The 21,435-nt window shown below is 45.8% G+C and overlaps 1 protein-coding gene across 1 annotated transcript in view; it reads right to left on the bottom strand.

The window, feature by feature from the left end:
- The window catches only part of ABCA4 (ATP binding cassette subfamily A member 4), a 167,772-nt gene that overhangs the window by 11,035 nt on the left and 135,302 nt on the right, over positions 1-21,435 (bottom strand). Inside the window, exons 35-44 of the mRNA XM_040231916.1 lie at positions 18,950-19,055; positions 18,741-18,815; positions 18,316-18,485; positions 16,246-16,423; positions 9,758-9,873; positions 8,569-8,716; positions 5,010-5,133; positions 4,316-4,442; positions 1,028-1,148; positions 553-615 (exon numbers count right to left, since the gene is read on the bottom strand). Coding sequence (XP_040087850.1) covers positions 553-615; positions 1,028-1,148; positions 4,316-4,442; positions 5,010-5,133; positions 8,569-8,716; positions 9,758-9,873; positions 16,246-16,423; positions 18,316-18,485; positions 18,741-18,815; positions 18,950-19,055 — 1,228 coding nt within the window. The remainder of the gene's footprint in view (positions 1-552; positions 616-1,027; positions 1,149-4,315; positions 4,443-5,009; positions 5,134-8,568; positions 8,717-9,757; positions 9,874-16,245; positions 16,424-18,315; positions 18,486-18,740; positions 18,816-18,949; positions 19,056-21,435) is intronic.

The raw sequence follows: 21,435 nt of genomic DNA, 5'->3' as shown, positions 1-21,435 counted from the left end.
TTGTTCCTTTGCTAAGGTGCTACATGAGCCCAAGTTCTAACCACCCCTTTGGGGTAGTCATCTCTCCTGTGCATGTACAGTGCACATGCTGACAAACTTTCTCTTTGTTTCTCTCTCATTACTCCATCTTTTATCAGTCCAATTGATAGAGCCCTGGCTCCAAAACCTAAGAGGGTAGTAGGAAGCAGAATTTTCTTCCTTGACAGTGACTGCTGAGCACTTGAAATGCATCTACATGTACTATAAGCTTAAATGCACACAAGGTTTTGAAGATTTAGAACAGTAACAAAAAAGAATGTAAAATATAAACAACATTTTATATGACTTACATGTTGAAGTAAGTATATCTGATACTACTTCAGATATATTGGACAAGATTAATGATTAAGACTAATTTCACTTGCCTTTCCCCTGTGGCTACTGGGCAATTAGAATGACCTACGTGGCTTGTGTTTTATGTCTATTGATCAGCTCTGTTTCAGAGGAGACCAGAGACATGCATGGGAGCTGGTTTCCTGAGGTTCTTTCACATGTGGCCTATAGAGTACCCACCTCTCCGGGGCGGACTCCCACACACAGCCTGTCCACTGCGGGGCTGGTGGTGCCTGAATAAACCTGCAAGATCAGAGAAAGTGGACAGAGGACTAACAGAGGGTTAAATGGGGGAGGGCAAGAGAGCAAACGATGGCTTAGGCGAAGGTTACACATTGATAGAGGTGCTGTGAGCACTGAGAGTGTTGAAGCTGAGCCCCTGTGCAGAAATGGAGTGCAGAAGATTCATTAGCAGGGCTCAGTTGCAGTGGCTCTTGCTGAGGCCCTGTGTCAGTGCCCAAGATAAATGCTAGGGAAAGTGCCTGAAAGTTCTTGGAAGACTAATTATAACAAAGATGACAATCTCACATAAAATTGGGGAAAGGAATTGCTTGCATTAGTATATTTCCTATTCTACAGAAGGCAAATCACAGCATCGTGCCATCTTAGTCCAACTGGCACCTCCAAACTAACATTTCTGTATCTATTCCCTTACCTTGGTGAGTTCATTTAGCCGTAAGATATCAGTTTTATTTCCTCCACTAATAATTCTCTGTCTTTCTTCAGCCACATCATCATCTTCATCTATGATGGGCTCCTTTGCAGGCTCAGTAGTCCTAGGGGAAGACAAGAGGACAGAGAGGGCTGGTGCACAGTGTCCTTAGTGCTGTCCTTTCATCGTACCCTCTGCTCATTCACTGGCCTCTACCCGAGCCTAGCCTTCCACCCCTAACGCTGGACTCTCAAAAGTACTCTGCACAGGAAAGGTGTCAGGCATTAGGCAGAGAAGGCAAGCGCTCGAGACCAGAGTCTGCCCTGGTCTCCAGTCCTGGCCTCCCTGTGTGTGACGGTGAGGATGTTGCCGAACCTCTCCAAACCTCGCCTCCTTCAACCATAAGACAGGGAGCGGGTGGTAAGAACATCTACCTCATGGGATTGTGGTAAAGACGAACTTGGCACAGGGTCTGGCAGAGAGTCAAGACTCAAAACCTGGTAGCTGCTGTCATGATAGAACTCTTCATCTATGGTAAGCAGTCAACAAATGATAGTTACCAGCAACCAAGCCTCCTACTTCTTTTAGTCCATCAGGTTATCTCCTGTCCCAAACTATAGTTTTCCATCAGCTGTAGGTTAAAACCCTAACTCCTCAGCTGAAATCCCAGAGACCTGCAGTCAGGCCCCACCTATTCTTCCCACTCATCCTCCCATTAATCTTTCTTTTTTTATTCAAAAAATTGTAGAGAGTTTTATTATTGCAGTTAATGGTGTTATTATTAGGAGAGTCCCTTGGACAGCACTGAGATCAAATCAGTCAGTCCTAAAGGAAATCAACCCTGAATATGCATGGGAAGGGCTGATCCTGAAGCTGAAGCTTCAGTACTTTGGCCACTTAATGAGAAGAGCTGACTCACTGGAAAAGACCAGTGATGCTGGGAAAGGCTGAGGGCAGGAGGAGAAGATGGCAACAGAGAATGAGATGGTTGGATGGTATCACTGACTCAAGGGACATGAGTTTGAGCAAGCTCTGGGAGATGGTGAAGGACAGGAAAGTCTGGCATGCTGCAGTCCATGGGGTCACAAAGAGTTGGACGTGAATTAGTTACTGAACAACAACAACATTGGTAGAGAAATTACATTCCAAATGGCCTGGCCCACCCAGTTAGTGACTCAAGAAACAGAGAGTAGCAGAATTATATCCAATCTCCTTATTGTCCATTTGAGGAAACAGGTTCACAGAGGGGGAGGTGCTTCTGTCAGGTCAGGTCCTACAGCTCAGAGCCCTGCCTCCCTGCACTGGGTCAGCACAATTACTCTCCAGTAAGTAATTCAGTAATACTCAACCCTTTTGAATATGTACACTCAACATAATTTTGAAACGCTTTAAGTAGATACTTAAATTTTATCCCCACACTTTAAAAAGTAATTTTTTTTTTTTGGCCATGTCGGGCGGGGTGTGAGATCTTACCCATTTATCTCTTGGACTGACTCCTCCACCAACCATAGCTGCATCTCCCCATCTACCCTCAGCTCCCAGCCCAGGTGAGGCTTTCCCAGCTCCCAGCCCCTGAAGGCATTTCCAGTGGCTCAGTGTTCTTTTTCTCCTGCCTGCCAAGCAGAATCCTCACCATCCTTAACAACACAGCCTCTTCTCGGAACACCCTGAATACCCTGACCTACATGCTCTCCTCCCTCCGTTCCTGGCCATATCCAGTTAATTACAAAGTTTTGTCTAACAAACTTCTTACTGTTTACTCCATCAACTTCTTTTACTCTCTCCTAACACCCTCGCTCCTTTCCAGGCTACCCCTGTCTCTTGCCTAGGTAACAAAGCAGCTTCCTGTCTGATCTCTTTGTTTCTAATGCTTGCAGATCATGTCATCTCCCTGATTAAAACACCCCAACAACTTTTTTGCTGTCCTCAGGCTTAAATTCTAAGTCCTCACCAAGGTGAGGGGGCATTTCATGACCTGACTCTGCCTTCTTCTCCACTCATCTCTCACCCCCCTACCCCAGCCCTCTCCTTTCACAGCCATCCTGAACTCCCCACATGTGTGCATACCCACTACCAAGAGCACCTGTTCTTCCCTCCTCTCCTTTCTCTCCTTTCCTGGTTGTTTCTCAGGATGGGCCCTGTTGTCTTCTTGAAGCCAGAGATTCTGAACATGTCTCTGGTCCTCTTCCTGGTCTAATACAGAAGGACACACTTGATGTGTTGACACCAGAGTTTGAAGCTAACGTGTCTGTTTTAGTAAATAACTCTTGCTTCTCTCCCACCCAAGGCCTCTTAAAGAGGCGGCCCCCTCCCCCAAAAAAAGAGGTGGGCAAAGCTGCAGAGGGGGGCCTGCAAGGACTGAGGGTCCCATGGACAAATCCTCCTGCTAGAACCACTTTCTGGTCAGGTTTTTTTATTCTAAGTGTGTTGACATTCATTATCTTATTCAATCTCTTTCCAATAACTCAATTCCCTGAGGATTAAAAGCTAAAGACAAGTCCTCTGAGTCTTTATTTATATGTGCCCACATTTGGCCTGAGAGGGTAAGAGGGTAAGGGACAAACACTGTCCAGGAAAGCTTGTTCTGAGTGTCCAGTGACTTGCAGTTCAGGCCTCTGAGTCGAGGCCAGTAAATATCAACTTGGGTTGCAGAGGGAGCTGTATTCTGGAAACCTGAGCACCCACTTCAGAATGAGGCAGGGCCTTGAGCAAGAGATGGGAAGAAAGGCATGGCTGGGCTGGGTCAGGGTTGGCAGACAACCCTCTTGCTCCCCAACCAGGGGGGCATGACCACTGCTCCACCCCCGCCACACTGCACCTGGCCGCCTTCACCTCAAATATCACCCACCCCTGCATTATTCTCTCCCCCCTCTGCCCTGTCCCCACTCTCAAATCTCTAATTAGCAAAGGGGCCTGGTTTGTCTATTTCCTCATGAATGCATGTATTGATTTCCTAGTACTTTGGATATCAATTAATCATTATCATTTGTGATGCTATGATCCAATTTAATATGATTATCTGTTTATTAAAAGAATGGGATTAAATACTAGTGATTGAAATTAATCGTGTTATATTCTAAACACTTTAAAATTTTCACAAATTCTAATGTGACTATTTTAATGTGTCTCTCCTTGCATTATTCAGAACAAGCCAGGCTTTGAGAGCATAACAATCTTTACGGAGTGGGGCTCATGAGGAAAGAGATGACCTCATGGATGTGAAGTCAAGTCCCCTGACTGACAGATGTGAGGAGCTGGGCTTGGTCCCCTCAGGGTAGTGGCGGAGCATACCATCGGCTGAAGAACTGGTATTGGATGAGGAGCGTCAAGAGGAAGTACACCACACCTTCTACTGCCATGGCAGCCAAGTTCTTCCCAATCAGGTCCCACTGGAATGGATTTGAAGAGTGCTCCTCACCTGGGGTGCAGACCACCAGAAAATGACAGGAATGAAGTCCTGCTGCCCCAGCTGTCCCGAAAGACCCAGTTACAACCCTAGGCTCCGCTAGACCACGCCTTATGCAAGGGATTAAGTCAATGACAAACCCGAGTCTCTGGGTTGTGTTTAGTTTCTCAGCTGTGTCTGACTCTTTTTGACCCCATGGACTGCATGCAGCCCGCCAGGCTCCTCTGTCCATGCAGATTCTCCAGGCAAGAATACTGGAGTGGTTGCCATGACCTTTTCCAGGGGATCTTCCCAACCCAGGGATTGAACCAAGTCTCCTGCAATGCAGGTGGATTCTTTACCATCTGAGCCATCACCTGAGTCTCATATTGGCTCAAGTCAGAGTAGGAACTGTCCCTGATCCCTCCTATGCTCCTCAGCCATGGACACAGAAGCACCCTGATTCCTTCTAGTATCAGGAAAAAATCCCAGACCAACCAGGTGCCCCCAGCCCTAGTCCAGGCTGCAGGTTGGTCATAGAAACTCCCACTGGAGCCCTCCCCGTCTTGGAGGATCCAGGGCCACATGACTGCTACCCACCAAACCGGGCATAGACGTCTGTCACTGCCTGGCTCAGTGCCAGGTCAATGAGACCCCGGCCCAGGCAGAAGTGGGGGAAGATAATGAGCAGCTTCCTCAGCATGGCATTGATCCTGAGCAGCGTCTGAAATATAGAAAAGCAGGACAGTCAGTGATGGGGCCAAGCCTGTCTGCCCCCTCCTGAGTGGAGTAGGGCCGGGGGATGGTGTGCAGCCAGAGGGGCCTGGCTGCTGGAGGGATCTGTCAAGCAGATAGGGGGCTTGGGAATACTCACAGGAGGTGTCCCTAGCCAGCAGCCTGCTTGGGGAGCTTTCGAGCAGACTCACTTTGAAATTACACAGGGAGCCTCCCAGGCTTTTGTTACCGGGAGATGCAGCAGCTGCTGGGCCTGTGGCCTGGACTCTCCCTCCTTCGGTACGGCTGCGGGCTGCACTGGGGCTCAGGCTCTGTCACTGGCGGTGTCGTGGCCTAGCTTGCACCAAAGCGGAGAGGGCCCCTGAGCATCTTCCAGCTCTGCCTCTCAGCTCCCATAGAACAGCAATGGCTGTCTGCAACTGTCACTAGCAGGAAAGATGGCTGGAGACCCTCCCTGCTGCCTGGGGTATGCTGGGGGACTTGTTTTCAAGTGGTAGACTGTATCTGCTGTACGAGCCTCAAGCGTCAGTGTCCGGCAGAGGGGACACCAAGCGGCTGAGGTTGACCTACTTTTCTGGCCCGTCCCTGCCGTACAAACTCCTTCCTCTCTGGCCTCTTCACTTTTGCTTACGTCACCTCATCTCCGTCTATCTACCCCTTCCCACTGTGCCCCCACACTCTTCCTGGAAGGCACTACGTTCTTATCTCTAGGCCCTTGCACTTGTAACTTCTATTAACCATTGCTATTAGTGAAAAGAATGCTCTTTCCCTTCCCGCTCTCTGGCAGATAACTGCCCTTCTTTAGAAATCTAGCTCAAATACTGTCTTCTAGCCTAAACCCTTCCAGATTCCCATGGAAAAACATCGAACCCTCTCTTAGAGAACTTACCATGTCACCATGATTAATTTTTTTTTTAACCTGCATTATTTTCTGCACTAGTCACTGGTGCCCAGAGGGCAGGAACTGGGTCCAAATTATTTTGGTGTCCTTCCTAAACACCTGACACCTGATTAGCTCATTGTAGGTGCTTCATTGTTTATTAAGTGGGTTAATAAAATACTACTTATTCCAAGCCAGGTTTGAATTGAATTCCTCTATCAAGGTCCTGCTGACCCAGTCTGGTCTGTGGTGCTTTATCAGTCTTGCTCCTTTGATGTTCTGTCACACGCTGTCCCATGGAAGGTTATGAACCTCTGTTTATATCAGTTCCTAATTTGGTGTGCGGATCATTTCCTCACCGGAAGGGAGTTCCTGGGGCCACGGTGGTTTATATTGGCACATTCATCACACGGTGCTCTCCTAGTGGATGTCTCTGTGACCTGAGGAGCCTCCTGTGGGATTCTGGGAATTTCTGCAGCATCCATCTATTCCACAACTTAGGGGGAAGCAACCAGCTTTTTTTATGCAGGGGAGGGGTACACATTCAGTAATTGTTGTCTAAACGAGGGCAGCCTGCAGGAGTGGGATGTTTTGAGTTTAAAGCTCAACATTCAGAAAACGAAGATCATGGCATCTGGTCCCATCACTTCATGGGAAATAGATGGGGAAACAGTGGAAACAGTGTCAGACTTTATTTTTTTGGGCTCCAAAATCACTGCAGATGGTGACTGCAGCCATGAAATTTAAAGACACTTACTCCTTGGAAGAAAAGTTATGACCAACCTAGATAGCACATTGAAAAGCAGAGACGTTACTTTGCCAACAAAGGTCCGTTTAGTCAAGGCTATGGTTTTTCCTGTGGTCATGTATGGATGCGAGAGTTGGACTGTGAAGAAGGCTGAGCGCCAAAGAATTGATGCTTTTGAACTGTGGTGTTGGAGAAGACTCTTGAGAGTCCCTTGGACTGCAAGGAGATCCAACTAGTCCATTCTAAAGGAGATCAGCCCTGGGTGTTCTTTGGAAGGAATGATGCTAAAGCTGAAGCTCCAGTACTTTGGCCACCTCATGCAAAGAGTTGACTCATTGGAAAAGACTCTGATGCTGGGAGGGATTGGGGGCAGGAGGAGAAGGGGACGACAGAGGATGAGATGGCTGGATGGCATCACGGACTTGATGGATGTGAATCTGAGTGAACTCCGGGAGTTGGTGATGGACAGGGAGGCCTGGTGTGCTGCGATTCATGGGGTCGCAAAGAGTTGGACATGACTGAGCAACTGAACTGAACTGAAGCTCTTTATTTTGAAGTAACACACTCTATTAAGATGTGGAGAGTTGTGAGCCTGTGACAAAAGCAACTCTAAAGAGCAGCATATTCAGTCTTCCAGGATGCTCCAGTCATTAGTGGAGTCTGTTCTCATCCACCTCCTTTCTGGGGTCTGACTGTGATGTGGTACATTTCTTATTAGTCATGGAACAGCTGGGGTTTTGCTTCTTGCTTAGTGGCTACAGAAAGCCTGATGAGGTCAGGGAAAGAGTTGCTCTCAGGAAGCCGTGGGACTGGGTGGTTTATGCAGGTTTGCCTTGGGTCCTCCCAGCAAGGCCTGGAGGCAGGCGTGGGGAGAGGGGCCACAGGACAGGTGTGCAGATGTGCTGGCTGGTGCCCACCCTCTCAACTGCAAAGACCTTCCGAGAGAGAGAAGGGCAAGAGAGGTGCTGGGGACATAGGCACACGGGAGAGCCCACTGATCCTCGGGAATGTTTCCAGGACAGCCAGGGCTCAGACACAGAGGACCGGGGGAGCAAGTGCAGCGCAAAGACAGCCCTGGGGCACTGCCACTGTTTTAGTATTCATTCTGCCAGTTCTTGACGGGCAAGGAGCAGTCTGGGGGTGTGCGTGAGACAACTGCACTGCACAGCTCATAAAAGTGGGTCATTCAGCACTACAAATTCCTAACCCTAATCTCAGGATTAATCTTCATATTATTCTGTTACAATGCGCATATGAAATTGGGAGAAAGGTCATATATGCATTTGTTTATATGTCAGCATACTGAACACCCATGCACGCACTCCAGAATACATAAGAAATTCAAACAAAATGTTTCCTCTGGAGAATGGAACTAGGCAAGTGGGAAACAGGAATAAGGAGGAGACTTTTCATGTATGCCTTTCTGTTCTTTTTAAATTCTGAAATGACATGAATGCGTTACCTTGTGTATATGTGTGTGTAAAACCTAAGACCCAAAGTCCCCAAGGATACTTTCTTGAAGAAGTAAGATCTAAAAGCTTAGAATTACGAAAGGTCTTTTATAAATTGCAGAAAGGGTCCAGAAAACCATGACATTCAGAGCATATGAATGAACAAGGAGCTTAAAGAAACAGAGAAAGGAAGGGAAGAGGGAGGGATAAAGGAAAGGAAGAAGCAACATTCATTTACACACTAAGAATGTACAGACACAGAGTTTGCCCCTGGCTCTGCTTGACCTTCACACATTCTCTAGTGTCCTAATAACTAAACGAAGAAGCCAAGAAAGGCACACTTACCCGGTTATTCTCAAATAATTCCAGGACGAAAGTGATGGCACTGCTGTTGATGCCAATGAACAGATTAGCACAAGATAAGGCCACATAGGCAGTGCTGGGGATATCGAACAGGAAGGATGCCGGGTACATCATGGGAATGATTGCCCACCTGTGTGAAATGACACAACTCAGTTGATGGTGTTCCAATTTCCATCCCACCTGCTGTGCCCCTAAGTATAATTCATCTCCCTCTCACACGGGGTGGTATGTTTGAACTGATGAAGAGTCCAGGGGAACCAAAGAGATACTCCCTTCCTTGGTTTTTGCTCTTCATCTTTGAATGGAGACAACAATGCCTTTCCTGACCACCTGGTGGAGTTTTTGTGAGGCGCAATGAGATAGTAGCTGTGAATGTGCCTTGTAGATTATAAAGCCTTACACAATATACAGGAGCATTCTCTACCCTGCAACACTTTCCATTCTAGTCTGGATCAGCAAAGCTGGGCTGAGATTCCAACAGGCTAATATTCATAGCTCACTGGAGCTGATATGTCATATTCACAATTGTTCCTGAATTCTCTAAGAGAGATGAATAGAGCCCATTACTCTGGGAAGAGACTGCTAGCCCCTGTAGGAAGGGCCAGGTATCCTGATCTCCATGTTGCAGATGGGGAAACTCAGGCCCCAGTGAGGTGAATTACTTGTCTACAGTTATATGTATAGTAAGTGGTGGTCTTAGATATAAAGTTGTATGCTCTGTAATTCTATTGGATTTAATCCTTGCGTTATTTTCTGGTCCTGACCCAGGAATGACTTTTCAGCTGTAGTCTTCTATGTTACAAATAACTTTTGGCTTAGTATAGGAGACATTGAGATGGACAGATTGACCACAGATGAATGAGAGTCAGAGCTGAGTGAGGAACTGGGCAGTGATGGATTCTCAGACTTTGGTCAGGCCATAGTTTGAGTGGAGGAAGATTAAGATTCAAACGATATGGTGTATCTCCATTGTTCCTGAGTGCACTGGGCTGCAGGAACACCTCCATGCATGGAGTCAGAAACAGAAGCCAGCCAGATTCCTGATCAGCAGCCGCAGACCCCGCCAGGAACTAGGAGCTGATCTCGACACTGGAAACCCAGGTTTTCTGTTAGAAGAGCAAGCTCCTCCCCTGGCTTCCCTTCCCATTAGCTAATGGCCCACACAACTCACCCATATAGCATAAGCAGTGCAACAAGGGCTGGAAGGTTGTCTGAAGAAGTGTAGGCTTTCTTCTGAAACCCGATGAAGATGCCCAGCACCAGCGCAGCGCTTACAGTGTAATTCATCTTGAAGAGAGAAGAGAGGAGCAAGGTCCTTAATCTCTGCACCTCTGTTTTTCATTCAGTAAGACATGGGCTGGGCCAGGCTCCTCCAGTACTTACAGTTTGGGATTCTGATTCTATTTGTATAAACAGTTCTTGGCTAGCAAACGTATGTAAAGGTGTCCTTCGTCCTCCTACCCTGCTTCACCCCCACCTCCCTACACAGGGAACATTCAGTTGTATCTTTTGGAACAATGAATTATAAAATTCCACTTGATTTCTCCTCTTTCTAATCGGTCTCAAAGTCCTGTTGATTCTACTTTCTAAGCATGTCTCCAGAATTCAGAAAAATTTATAGTATAATCCTTGGTCTTACATCACTCCCTCCCCTCTCTTCTTAACAGAATTTAGTCCATCAGGCTGGACAGGGAAAGGTAGGCAGCCATGGTGAGGACAGGGGAGGAGTCAGAATTGTCCCAAGCAGAATGAGAACCTAAGACGGACATCCATGGAGGTGACTTGGTACGGGGTGCTGGAGCCCCAGGCAGGGTCAGGATGGTGTCCTTATAGGGGCTGATCTGGTGTGCAATATCAGAGCCAGAGCAGAATGGAGAGGGCCTGCACAAGAAGGCAGGTGGCTGGAGGAGGGAGAGGAGGGTGTCCACACAGTGGGGAGGACAAAGGCAGAGAACTTACTACATACAGGTGTGTTGCTCAGGCAGGTAAATGAGTCAGGGGCAATAGCAACCAGTTTTTCACGTTTGGAGAAGGGAGCTACAAATATGGAAAGACAGAAACCAGAGTGAACCTGTAGTGCTGGATTGGAACTAGTGGTGTTTTTTAGTGAATGTTTTGTTCAGTTTTGTTGGATTCCCAGGTCCCTCAGTGGTAAAGAATCCTCCTGCCAATGGTGGAGGCAGGTTCAATCCCTGGGTTGGGAAGATCCACTGGAGAAGGAAATGGCACCCTACTCCAGTATTCTTTCCAGGGAAATCCCATGAACAGAGGACTCTGGCAGGCTACGGTCCGTAGGGTTGCAAAAGAGTTGGACACAACTTAGTGACTGAATAGCAATAACAACAACAATTGTTCAGTTTAGTTCAGCATATAGACGAAGTCTAGATGTACCTGTGTGCATGTCTATGTATGTACACGCTCATCTCACCTAGTTGTCTCCACTGTGAAGGCCTGGGACCATTGATACCCCAGGGGCGAGGAATATATTCACCACCAAGATCTCAGTTTTGAAGGACATTTTCCACTGGAAGGGACCAGAACTCCTTGGGGAGATGACTGACTCCAGGGTAGGACTGGGCAGAGAACTTGGATGAATTCAAGGAACATGTGGACACAACTCAAAAGGGCATGGGAGCTGGCTTGGAGGACGTCCCACTGGCCAAACTGGGGATAATCTGAGCACCAAAATCAGTAAGAATGGTATCAGACTGTAATCTGGATTAACACAGGAACTATGACTCCATAAAACCATAAATAAACATATGAATAAATGGAAAGTTTGATTTAAAAAACCCAGGATATTTACACAACTTCAAAGTTGTTGTTTAGTCACTGAGTCATGTCCTGGGGAAGGAGGTGTCTGTGTATGGTTGATGTCCACGTTCCAGAAACAGACTTGAAGAAAGTGACCTCTCAGCTGCCTTGCAGATCTTTTTTTCTTTGAGGTAAAGCAATCTCTTGAGTATTATTACAATTTTACTTTTGTGTTGGATGAAATTTAAAAGATTACTTTGTTGTTGGGGAACTTACTCTGTTTCAGTAGGACTCCATGAGGCTAGAAAACTTTAAAAATTGTGTTTTCTTTAGTGGAAGTTTTAAATTTCTAAATAACTCCTCTCATCTTATTGTGGAGGCCATCTAAAAATATCATTGATACCCCAATATTTTTCACTGAAAAATATTTAGTAACCTGGAAAATCGATGTTGAATTAGAACTTACTTCTTTCATTTAATGGTAACTTAGGTTTCAAACTCTGGAAAGACAAGGGAGATGTATAAATAATTTTTAAATGCCTGCTGTTGTTGTTTAGTCACTCAGTCATGTCCAACTCTTTTGAGACCCCACTGACTTTAGCCCATCAGACTCCTCTGTGTGTGTGTGTGTGTGTGTGTGTGTGTGTGCGTGCACGCACACGCGCTCAGTGGTGTCCAACTCTTTGTGAGACCATGGACTGTAGCCCGTTAGGCTTCTCTGTCCATAGGATTTCCCAGGCAAGAATACTGGAGTGGGTTGCCATTTCCTTTTCTAAGGGATCTTCCTGACCCAGAGATAGAACCCATGTCTCCTGCATTGGCAGGTGGATTCTTTACCACTGAGGCACCAGGGAAGCCCTAGCTTCAAAGCACCTCTCTCCAAACCCTGATTAATTATAAGGGAAAAAGAGTAACTTTACAGTGGACAAGCTCAGCAGATACTATCTTAATCAAGTGAATTGAAATTAGAAGCTACCTGATAGGATGTAGTGAGCGGGATAGAGCATCCATTCATGAAACTGCTGCTATGACCTGAATCCAATCAGGAGGAAACATTAGGCAAACCCCAACTAATGGACATTGTGCAAAGTAACTGGTCTACGATCTTCAAAAGTGTCAAGTCGTGAGTGTCAAGGAAAGAGGGAGGATCCATCCCAGGCTGACGGAGACTGAAGAGACAGGGCAACGAAATGCAGTGTGTGTGCGTGTGTGTGTGCGTGTGTGTGTGTGTGCATGTGTGTGCATGTGTGCCTGTGTCTTATGAGGAAGTTACTCTCAAATGGCTCAGAAAAAAGTTTCAAACTGTATTTTCAATGTTTTTATAAGTTTGTAGTTATTTCAAAATTTAAAAGAAAAGAAAAACAGATGATATATTAAAAATAAGAACTTACAGCATCACATATGTGCTGAGTGAATGATATAAACAACGTGTTTGTTCATTTATTCAACAATGACCTCCAGGCCAGTGTTATCTTTTTACCATTGGCCAATGAGGGTGCTTAGTTCTAACAACATAGCTCCTTGAATTGATTCCAGGCCATTCTTAAAATTCTAGAGCATCAGGAAGCCTGCTGGCATCGTAGTCACCATTTCCAAGCTCTTCATTAGACTACCAAGTGTCTACTTTGCTAGAATCATCTCCCACTCAGACACTCGCTTTGTCTTTCTGTCCACAAATTTCTCTTTAGGCTCAGAGATCTCTGTCTATAGCCAGGCACATGTGTGGGTCAGCCTCAACTGTAAATTCTATTCCTTGTCTTTTTAAAAAAAATAGCATGCAAAACCAGAACTTTAATAGCTTTTCAGTGCAGGAGAGCCTAGCTTCTCTCATGTTTAAAGCACAGGCCAACATGAGTGACTATAAGTGACGTTCTTGTTCAAAGGGAGGCTTATTGTCTCTGACCTCCTCCCCACGTGTTCAAAGTGTTTCCTCAGGTAGACAGAAGCTAGAGAAAAGATTAGTTGCTACCGGTGATTTCTGGTTTTATACCGTTAAATGATGGCTGCTTAGTAAGTTGAGTAAGAGAGAAGAGATCATGTCTTCATAAACCCTAAATCTGTCATCATTATTAAAAATCACAGTGGAAAAGGTTGTGTTGGTCTCCATCATGATATATTCTATCTTCACATGAAGTGGAAGACTAACATCTTCATGTTAGTCTTAGAATGTTGAGATAAAACAAAGTATCTTGGTCCCAAGATGCCTGGAATAGACAGGAATTGGTGTCAAACAACTCCCACATTATAACCAGACCTTTGCTGTCAAGTCATTTGGACCCTGTGACCTGTAGTAAAGTAGCCCATCCTGACCCCTTTCTTCCCCCACCAATTCTGATTCTGAGGTAGTAGTCTGCTTCTGATTTGATATATAGCTTTTTTTTTCATGTTCTCTGAAGTGGTAGCTCATCTAATATAATGAAGATCTGGTTGGGAAATCAAAATAAAGCCCCTGGATAGGTTTTCCAGATTTAGCAAATAAAAATGTTGAATATGCAATTAAACTTGAATTTCGGGTCAAAAACTGATAAATGTTTTTGGGTAAGAATGCAATATTTGAGCGGGAGTTAGGATAAACTCCTACAAATAGCTGTGAAAAGAAAAGAAGCGAAAAGCAAAGGAGAAAAGGAAAGACATAAGCATCTGAGTGCAGAGTTCCAAAGAATAGCAAGGAGAGATAAAAAAGCCTTCCTCAGTGATCAGTGCAAGGAAAGAGAGGAAAACAGCAGAATGGGAAAGACTAGAGATCTCTTCAAGAAAATAGAGATACCAAGGGAACATTTCATGCAAAGATGGGCTCGATAAAGGACAGAAATGGTATGGACCTAACAGAAGCAGAAGATATTAAGAAGAGGTGGCAAGAATACACAAAAGAACTATACAAAAAAGATCTTCATGACCCAGATAATCACGATGGTGTGATCACTCACCTAGAGCCAGACATCCTGGAATGTAAAGTCAAGTGGGCCTTAGGAAGCATCACTATGAACAAAGCTAGTGGAGGGGATGGAATTCTAGCTGAGCTGTTTCCAGTCCTAAAAGATGATGCTGTGAAAGTGCTGCACTCAATATGCCAGCAAATTTGGAAGACTCAGCAGTGGCCACAGGACTGGAAAAGGTCTATTTTCATTCCAATCCTTAAGAAAGGCAATGCCAAAGAATGCTCAAACTATTGCACAATTGCACTCATCTCACATGCTAGTTAAAGTAATGCTCAAAATTCTCCAAGCCAGGCTTCAGCAATATGTGAACCGTGAACTTCCAGATGTTCAAGCTGGTTTTAGAAAAGGCAGAGGAACCAGAGATCAAATTGCCAACATCCGTTGGATGGTCGAACAAGCAAGAGAATTCCAGAAAAAACATCTACTTCTGCTTTATTGACTATCCCAAAGCCTTTGACTGTGTGGATCACAATAAACTGTGGAAAATTCTGAAAGAGATGGGAATACCAGACCACCTGACCTGCCTCTTGAGAAACCTGTATGCAGGTCAGGAAGCAACAGTTAGAACTGGACATGGAACAAAAGACTGGTTCCAAATAGGGAAAGGAGTCCGTCAAGGCTGTATATTGTCACCCTGCTTATTTAACTTCTATGCAGAGTACATCATGAGAAGCGCTGGGCTGGAAGAAGCACAAGCTGGAATCAAGATTGCCAGGAGAAATATCAATAACCTCAGATACGCAGACGACACCACCCTTATGGCAGAAAGTGAAGAGGAACTAAAAAGCCTCTTGATGAAAGTGAAAGAGGAGAGTGAAAAAGTTGGCTTAAAGCTCAACATTCAGAAAACGAAGATCATGGCATCTGGTCCCATCACTTCATGGGAAATAGATGGAGAAACAGTGGAAACAGTGTCAGACTTTATTTTTGGGGCTCCAAAATCACTGCAGACGGTGATTGCAGCCGTGAAATTAAAAGATGCTTACTCCTTGGAAGAAAAGTTATGACCAACCTAGACAGCATATTCAAAAGCAGAGACATTACTTTGCCAACAAAGGTCCGTCTAGTCAAGGCTATGGTGTTCCAGTAGTCATGTATGGATGTGAGAATTGGACTATAAAAAAAGCTGAGCACTGAAGAATTGATGCTTTTGAACTGTGGTGTTGGAGAAGACTCTTGAGAGTCCCTTGGACTGCAAGGATATCCAACCAGTCCATCCTAAAGGTGATCAGTCCTGGGTGTTCATTGGAAGGACTGATGCTGAAGCTGAAACTCCAGTACTTTGGCCACCTCATGCGAAGAGTTGACTCACTGGAAAAGACCCGAGGCTGGGAGGGATTGGGGGCAGGAGGAGAAGGGGACGACAGGGGATGAGATGGCTGGATGGCATCACTGACTCGACGGACGTGAGTCTGAGTGAACTCCGGGAGTTGGTGATGGACAGGGAGGCCTGGCGTGCTGCGATTCATGGGGTCACAAAGAGTCAGACACGACTGAGCGACTGAACTCAACTGAACTAGGATAAACTATACCTAAAATTATTCATTGTTTTATCTGAAATTTAAATTAACTGGATATCCTATGTTTATGGTGACTCGACCACGGGGGAGGTTCCATTTTACCCACTTTGAGGGTGGGGTGAGATTTAAGAAGAGCATGTAGGGTGAAGGACCTCTTTATATTACCTCTTCAGCTCCAGATTATTCCCAGGAAGGCCAGCCTCAGGGCTACCCAGCAGTGATTTTTTGGTGGGTCAGAAGGCCCCTGGTGCAGAAGACGTAGAGCACCCCCCACCGCAGTTGCTGAGCTGCGCCCTGCGTCTTTCCCGAGCTTGGGCCCTGGGCATGGCACCTTCTGTCAGCCCTGGCCATATGAGGGCCCCACCCTCCTGTACTCCTTCAGTCAGAACAGACACAAACGCCTTGGGCCCAGGGTGGCGAGAGCGGGTCCATGACCTGATACTTACGATGTCCCAGAGGAAGTTGGTCAGCCAGTAGGTGGTGGGGCTCACTCCACTGACAAACTGGAGGTGCTTGGCCTTGTTCACCCTCTCCTGGATCAAATAAAGGACAAAGCTGGCAGGGACGAAGGACATGGCAAAAATCACGCAGATGGCCACTACAGCATCCACCGAAGTGGTCAGTCTGCAGAAGGATGAGAGACACGGGGAGAGAGAGGCAGGTGAAGGAGGAGGAGCAGAAGCAGAAGGACCAGATCAGGCTCTGGAAAGTCCTTACCCCACCCCAGCGAACAGCCTCCAGAATCCCCTTGCTTAACCGGAAGCTTGTCATCCCACTTGACTGTCTAAATCAGACTGCGTCAAGGTGAAGGTGAGATTTGTGTGTTTCCTGTTCTAGGCTGATGTTGAATGTTAAGGTTATATAATATATAACCAATGTATGTAATATCATACACTGTTCCCTGTTAATATGAAAGTCTAGATACATTTTCTTTATATTACATTTTCTAATTATTTGTTGATTGTGTATAGGAATGGATTTTTACTTCAAAAATATCATGCACTATAATGCTTTTATTAGTTCTAATAATTTGTCTGTAGATACTCTTGAATTTTTATGTAGATAAATACATGGTTTGTGAAAAGAAATACATTTTTAAAGACAATGAATTATTAAATCAGGCATTTAAGAAACACATCAGAACACAGAGAAATGTTACATTATAATGTAAGTTTAAGTGAGAAAGGAACAGGCTGGTTATGCAGGCGCTTGGCAATATTCACTCTTTCCTGGATCAGATAGAAAGCTCTGCCTGACGGGGCAAGTGTGTGCTGAAATCTAACCCAGCCTTCACATACGAGCCATGAACTCTGGTAGTGGGCCAGTGCCCACCTTGACAAAGGAACATGTGTTCATACTATGTCACTTCAGTCATGTCCAACCCTTTGTGACCCTGTGAACTATAGCCCACCAGGCTCCTCTGTCCATGAAATTCTCCAGGCAAGAATACTGGAGTAGGTTGCCACGCTCTCCTCCAGGGGATCTTCCCGACCCAGGGATTGAACCCATGTCTCTTTACATCTCCTGTATTGCAGGTGGGTTCTTTACCACTAGCGCCACCTGAAGCACCTTTCACTAATTCTCACAAAAGCACTATATGTGCTGGTCGACGCCCCTGTTAAAATGACAGATAGCTTGATCCACACACATAGTAAGATTAGAACAAATGATCAGAGGGAAACACCAAAAAATGCTTAGAGGAAATACCCTAAATTGTTGGGTTATAGAAGCTTAGTTCTTAAAACTCTCTTCTATAAACCTTATTTAGTGAACATATACTATTTTATATACTGTCCCTATAATCACAAGACTCCTATCTCATATTTCATATTCAAAAGGCTTGGCAGAAAGTAGAGAAACTTAGGTTAAGTGGGAATGGACACAGGCTATTTTTCCTCAGTCTAGGGCCTCAGTGGGTGTCCCAAGGAAGGCCCCTAGGGCTTCAGATCCAAGTTTAGCCATCACCTTGGGCATGGTCAGTGCACTTGGAGTATACAGGGCCCCCTTACTGCCTTCCAGAAGGAGTTTGTACTAACAAAGGCATTCTCACCAAATATAGACCTTTGATAAGGCAAACATGCTACGAATTACAAAAGTTTTTACTGCTTGAGGCTGAGCCTATGGTTTAGGAACGTAGGGATATGTTGACAGGTCCAAAGCCTGACCGTCTGGGGGAAATTACCGGAATCTAAGATAATTACTGCCAGGGCGATGAAAGATTTACTGAACTTCCCAGTTACTGGCAGTCATTTTGGATAATGGATTTGTGTAAGTTCCAGGAGCAATATGTTACCAAAAGCAAAAAGGGAACGGAACCAGACATATGCTTACTTTCCAAATAAGTGAGGAGAAAGAATGGCCAAGCTGTTTGGCACAAGGAATCTTATGTTTCTGTGCACCTGATTAAACAAGCTGGCCATCCAGTCTGGCAGCTCCTGCTAGTGAAAAGCCTCTTGCAGTGTTCAGAGTGGAGAAGGTGACAAGAACTCTGTGAGGCAGGGGGCACGGTGGCTTACACTGTGATCTCAGAGAGCTGTTCCTTGGTCAGGTTCAAGGGCTGGCTTATGATGGTGATGCCATACTCCTCGGGGTTCTTGTCCTTGTGCAGGCTAGCCCGTAAGATGGCGTTGTGGGCCACGTTGAGGAAGCTGACCATAGCATGCCAACCTTTGTTGTTAAACCACACCTAGAGGACAGAAAGGCAGCTTCCTTAGGCTCTGCTCCACAGGACACTCTGCACGAACAGCAGCTGTTTAAAGAAAAAAGTGTGCTGCAAGAAAACAATGGGAGCAAGAGGAAGGTTTTGGCAGCTGGGAGACATTTCATGCCAGATTCCAACAGGAGGAGGGGTGGAATTTAATTAGGCTGGGAAAATAAAAATGAAACAGCCACCAGCTCACGTGAGTTTTTAGCTCTAGGGCAGATCATGCGGGGCCAATACCTTAATGTTGTCTTCAGTTTCTAGTTGTTTAAGGAAAGCAGGCATTTCTTTAGCAGCCTCTCTGGTCATAGGGCCCTAGAAAGCCATAAAAAACAAACAAGAGGGTTTTTCCCACTCTCCCTCACCACCTCTTCTTAGCACTCATGATCATTTCTATTTCATAAGTGACCAGTTGAAAGTCCCACCAAATCTCCAGTCTGTTTACATACCCCGCTCACATTCATTAACTGGCCAAGGTCACTTAAAAATCCGACAAGTGCTTCTCCAGTGATGGGGGGAGCTGGGAGCTTTCCTCCAATAGAAATTCCTCCATACCTGACAAGGGAACAAGAAGTCCTCAGTTCTGTGTCATGAACCATGTGACCATGTGTGTATACCTCATGGCTGTCATAGCTCTCAGTTTCTGTAGGAAAAGATGTATTTTTGCAGGAATTGTCTGGACTAGTGCGAAACATGGCTTCACTTTACAAACCAACTTTTCACAGCTTCTTCCTTATCTCCAGGGTGCAGTCCTGACTCTTTCTGAGCTTGGTGTCTGCCAACCTCTACTACTTCACCCTCCTTATGCCTGACCTCCAGTGGCCTATTCCAGGCATCTAGTCACGCCACAAGCTCCGAGTGGTCTCTTTGCCTTTGCAGGGCTGCTGGCTTCTCTGGGTGCCTCTCCAACTCATCTGCCCTGTGTTATGTTCTCTCTGAGGTCTTCCCTGACTTTCCCCCACCCCTACCAGTGGTTCCTCTCCTCTGCCGCTTCTATACTTTGCAGGTACTTCTAGTGTGCAGGACTCACCATCACTGAACCTGGCCCAGTCTGCCATCCTCTCTTCGTGCCTCTCACCCATCCCTGCCTCAGGGAGTCCCTTACCACTCCCTGCGTTGACTTCTATCTGGTCTTCAACTGCGATCCTAGCCTTGGGTCTCTCCCTGTCTAATACATCCTCCACACTGGTGCCCTAACACTGGCCTGGGCGTGTCACTCTCTGGCTTAAAACTCTTCAATGGAAGCATAAAAGCCAAACTTCTCAACAAACAAAATTAACTTATTGAGTAGGGGAGGCGGAGGAGGAGAACTTTATTTCTCAGAGACTCAACTTGTCCTCCCCACCTCCCTACCTTTCTGCTTCAGTTGAGGCTCCTCACTACTTTCTAGGGAATGATTCTAAAAGCTGAATTTTACTTTCATGGCCTAGAGCCTGCCCAGGAAATCAAGTCAACATCAGCTCCACATTCATTCTAGAGGCCCTGTTCCTGAGGGAGCCTAGGGAGGCCAGCTCACTTGTAGACTGTCTCTGGAGGATTCTCAAACCTCAGGAACCACATGAACCTCCTGGATACCTCAGGAACAGGGTGAGTCTGGGGCTGGGCCAGACTTCCTGAGCCTTAAATGGAATGGGCCAAGGAATGCCACGGTGTAGGGTACTTGTGCTCTTGTTATAAACTGTTATTTGCTTGGAGGTTTTAGAACCTCCAGTGGAAGTGAGAAATAGATTTAAGGGACTAGATCTGATAGATAGAGTGCCTGATGAACTATGGAATGAGGTTCGTGACATTGTACAGGAGACAGAGATCAAGAATATCCCCATGGAAAAGAAATGCAAAAATGCAAAATGGCTGTCTGGGGAGGCCTTACAAATAGCTGTGAAAAGAATAGAAGTGAAAAGCAAAGGAGAAAAGGAAAGATATAAGCATCTGGAGGCAGAGTTCCAAAGAATAGCAAGAAGAGATAAGAAAGCCTTCCTTGGCGATCAATGCAAAGAAATAGAGGAAAACAACAGAATGGGAAAGACTAGAGATCGCTTCAAGAAAATTAGAGATACCAAGGGAACATTTCATGCAAAGATGGGCTCGATAAAGGACAGAAATGGTATGGACCTAACAGAAGCAGAAGATATTAAGAAGAGGTGGCAAGAATACACGGAAGAACTGTACAAAAAAGAGCTTCACGACCCGGATTATCACGTGGGGCTTCCCTGGTGGCTCAGAGGTTAAAGCATCTGCCTTCAACACGGGAGACCTGGGTTCGATCCCTGAGTCGGGAAGATCCCCTGGAGAAGGAAACGGCAACCCACTCCAGTATTCTTGCCTGGAGAATCCCATGGACAGAGGAGCCTGGTGGGCTACAGTCCATGGGTCGCAAAGAGTCAGACACGACTGAGTGACTTCACTTTCACTTTTTCTTTCACTTTCAGATAATCACAATGGTGTGATCACTCACCTAGAGCCAGACATCCTGGAATCTGAAGTCAAGTGGGCCTTAGAAAGCATCACTACAAACAAAGCTAGTGGAGGGGATGGAATTCCAGTGGAGCTATTTCAAATCCTAAAAGATGATGCTGTGAACGTGCTGCACTCAATATGCCAGCAAAGTTGGAAGACTCAGCAGTGGCCACAGGACTGGAAAAGGTCAGTTTTCATTCCAATCCCAAAGAAAGGCAATGCCAAAGAATGCTCAAACTACCACAAAGTTGCACTCATCTTACATGCTAGTAAAGTAATGCTCAAAATTCTCCAAGCCAGGCTTCACAAATACGTGAACCGTGAACTTCCAGATGTTCAAGCTGGTTTTAGAAAAGGCAGAGGAACCAGAGATCAAATTGCCAACATCCGTTGGATGGTTGAACAAGCAAGAGTTCCAGAAGAACATTTATTTCTGCTTTATTGACTATCCCAAAGCCTTTGACTGTGTGGATCACAA

The sequence above is a fragment of the Oryx dammah genome, unplaced genomic scaffold, assembly GCF_014754425.2.
Source record: "Oryx dammah isolate SB20612 unplaced genomic scaffold, SCBI_Odam_1.1 HiC_scaffold_28, whole genome shotgun sequence".
In the NCBI taxonomy this organism is placed as follows: Eukaryota; Metazoa; Chordata; class Mammalia; order Artiodactyla; family Bovidae; genus Oryx; species Oryx dammah.
This window is presented reverse-complemented; position numbering and strand designations above follow the sequence as displayed.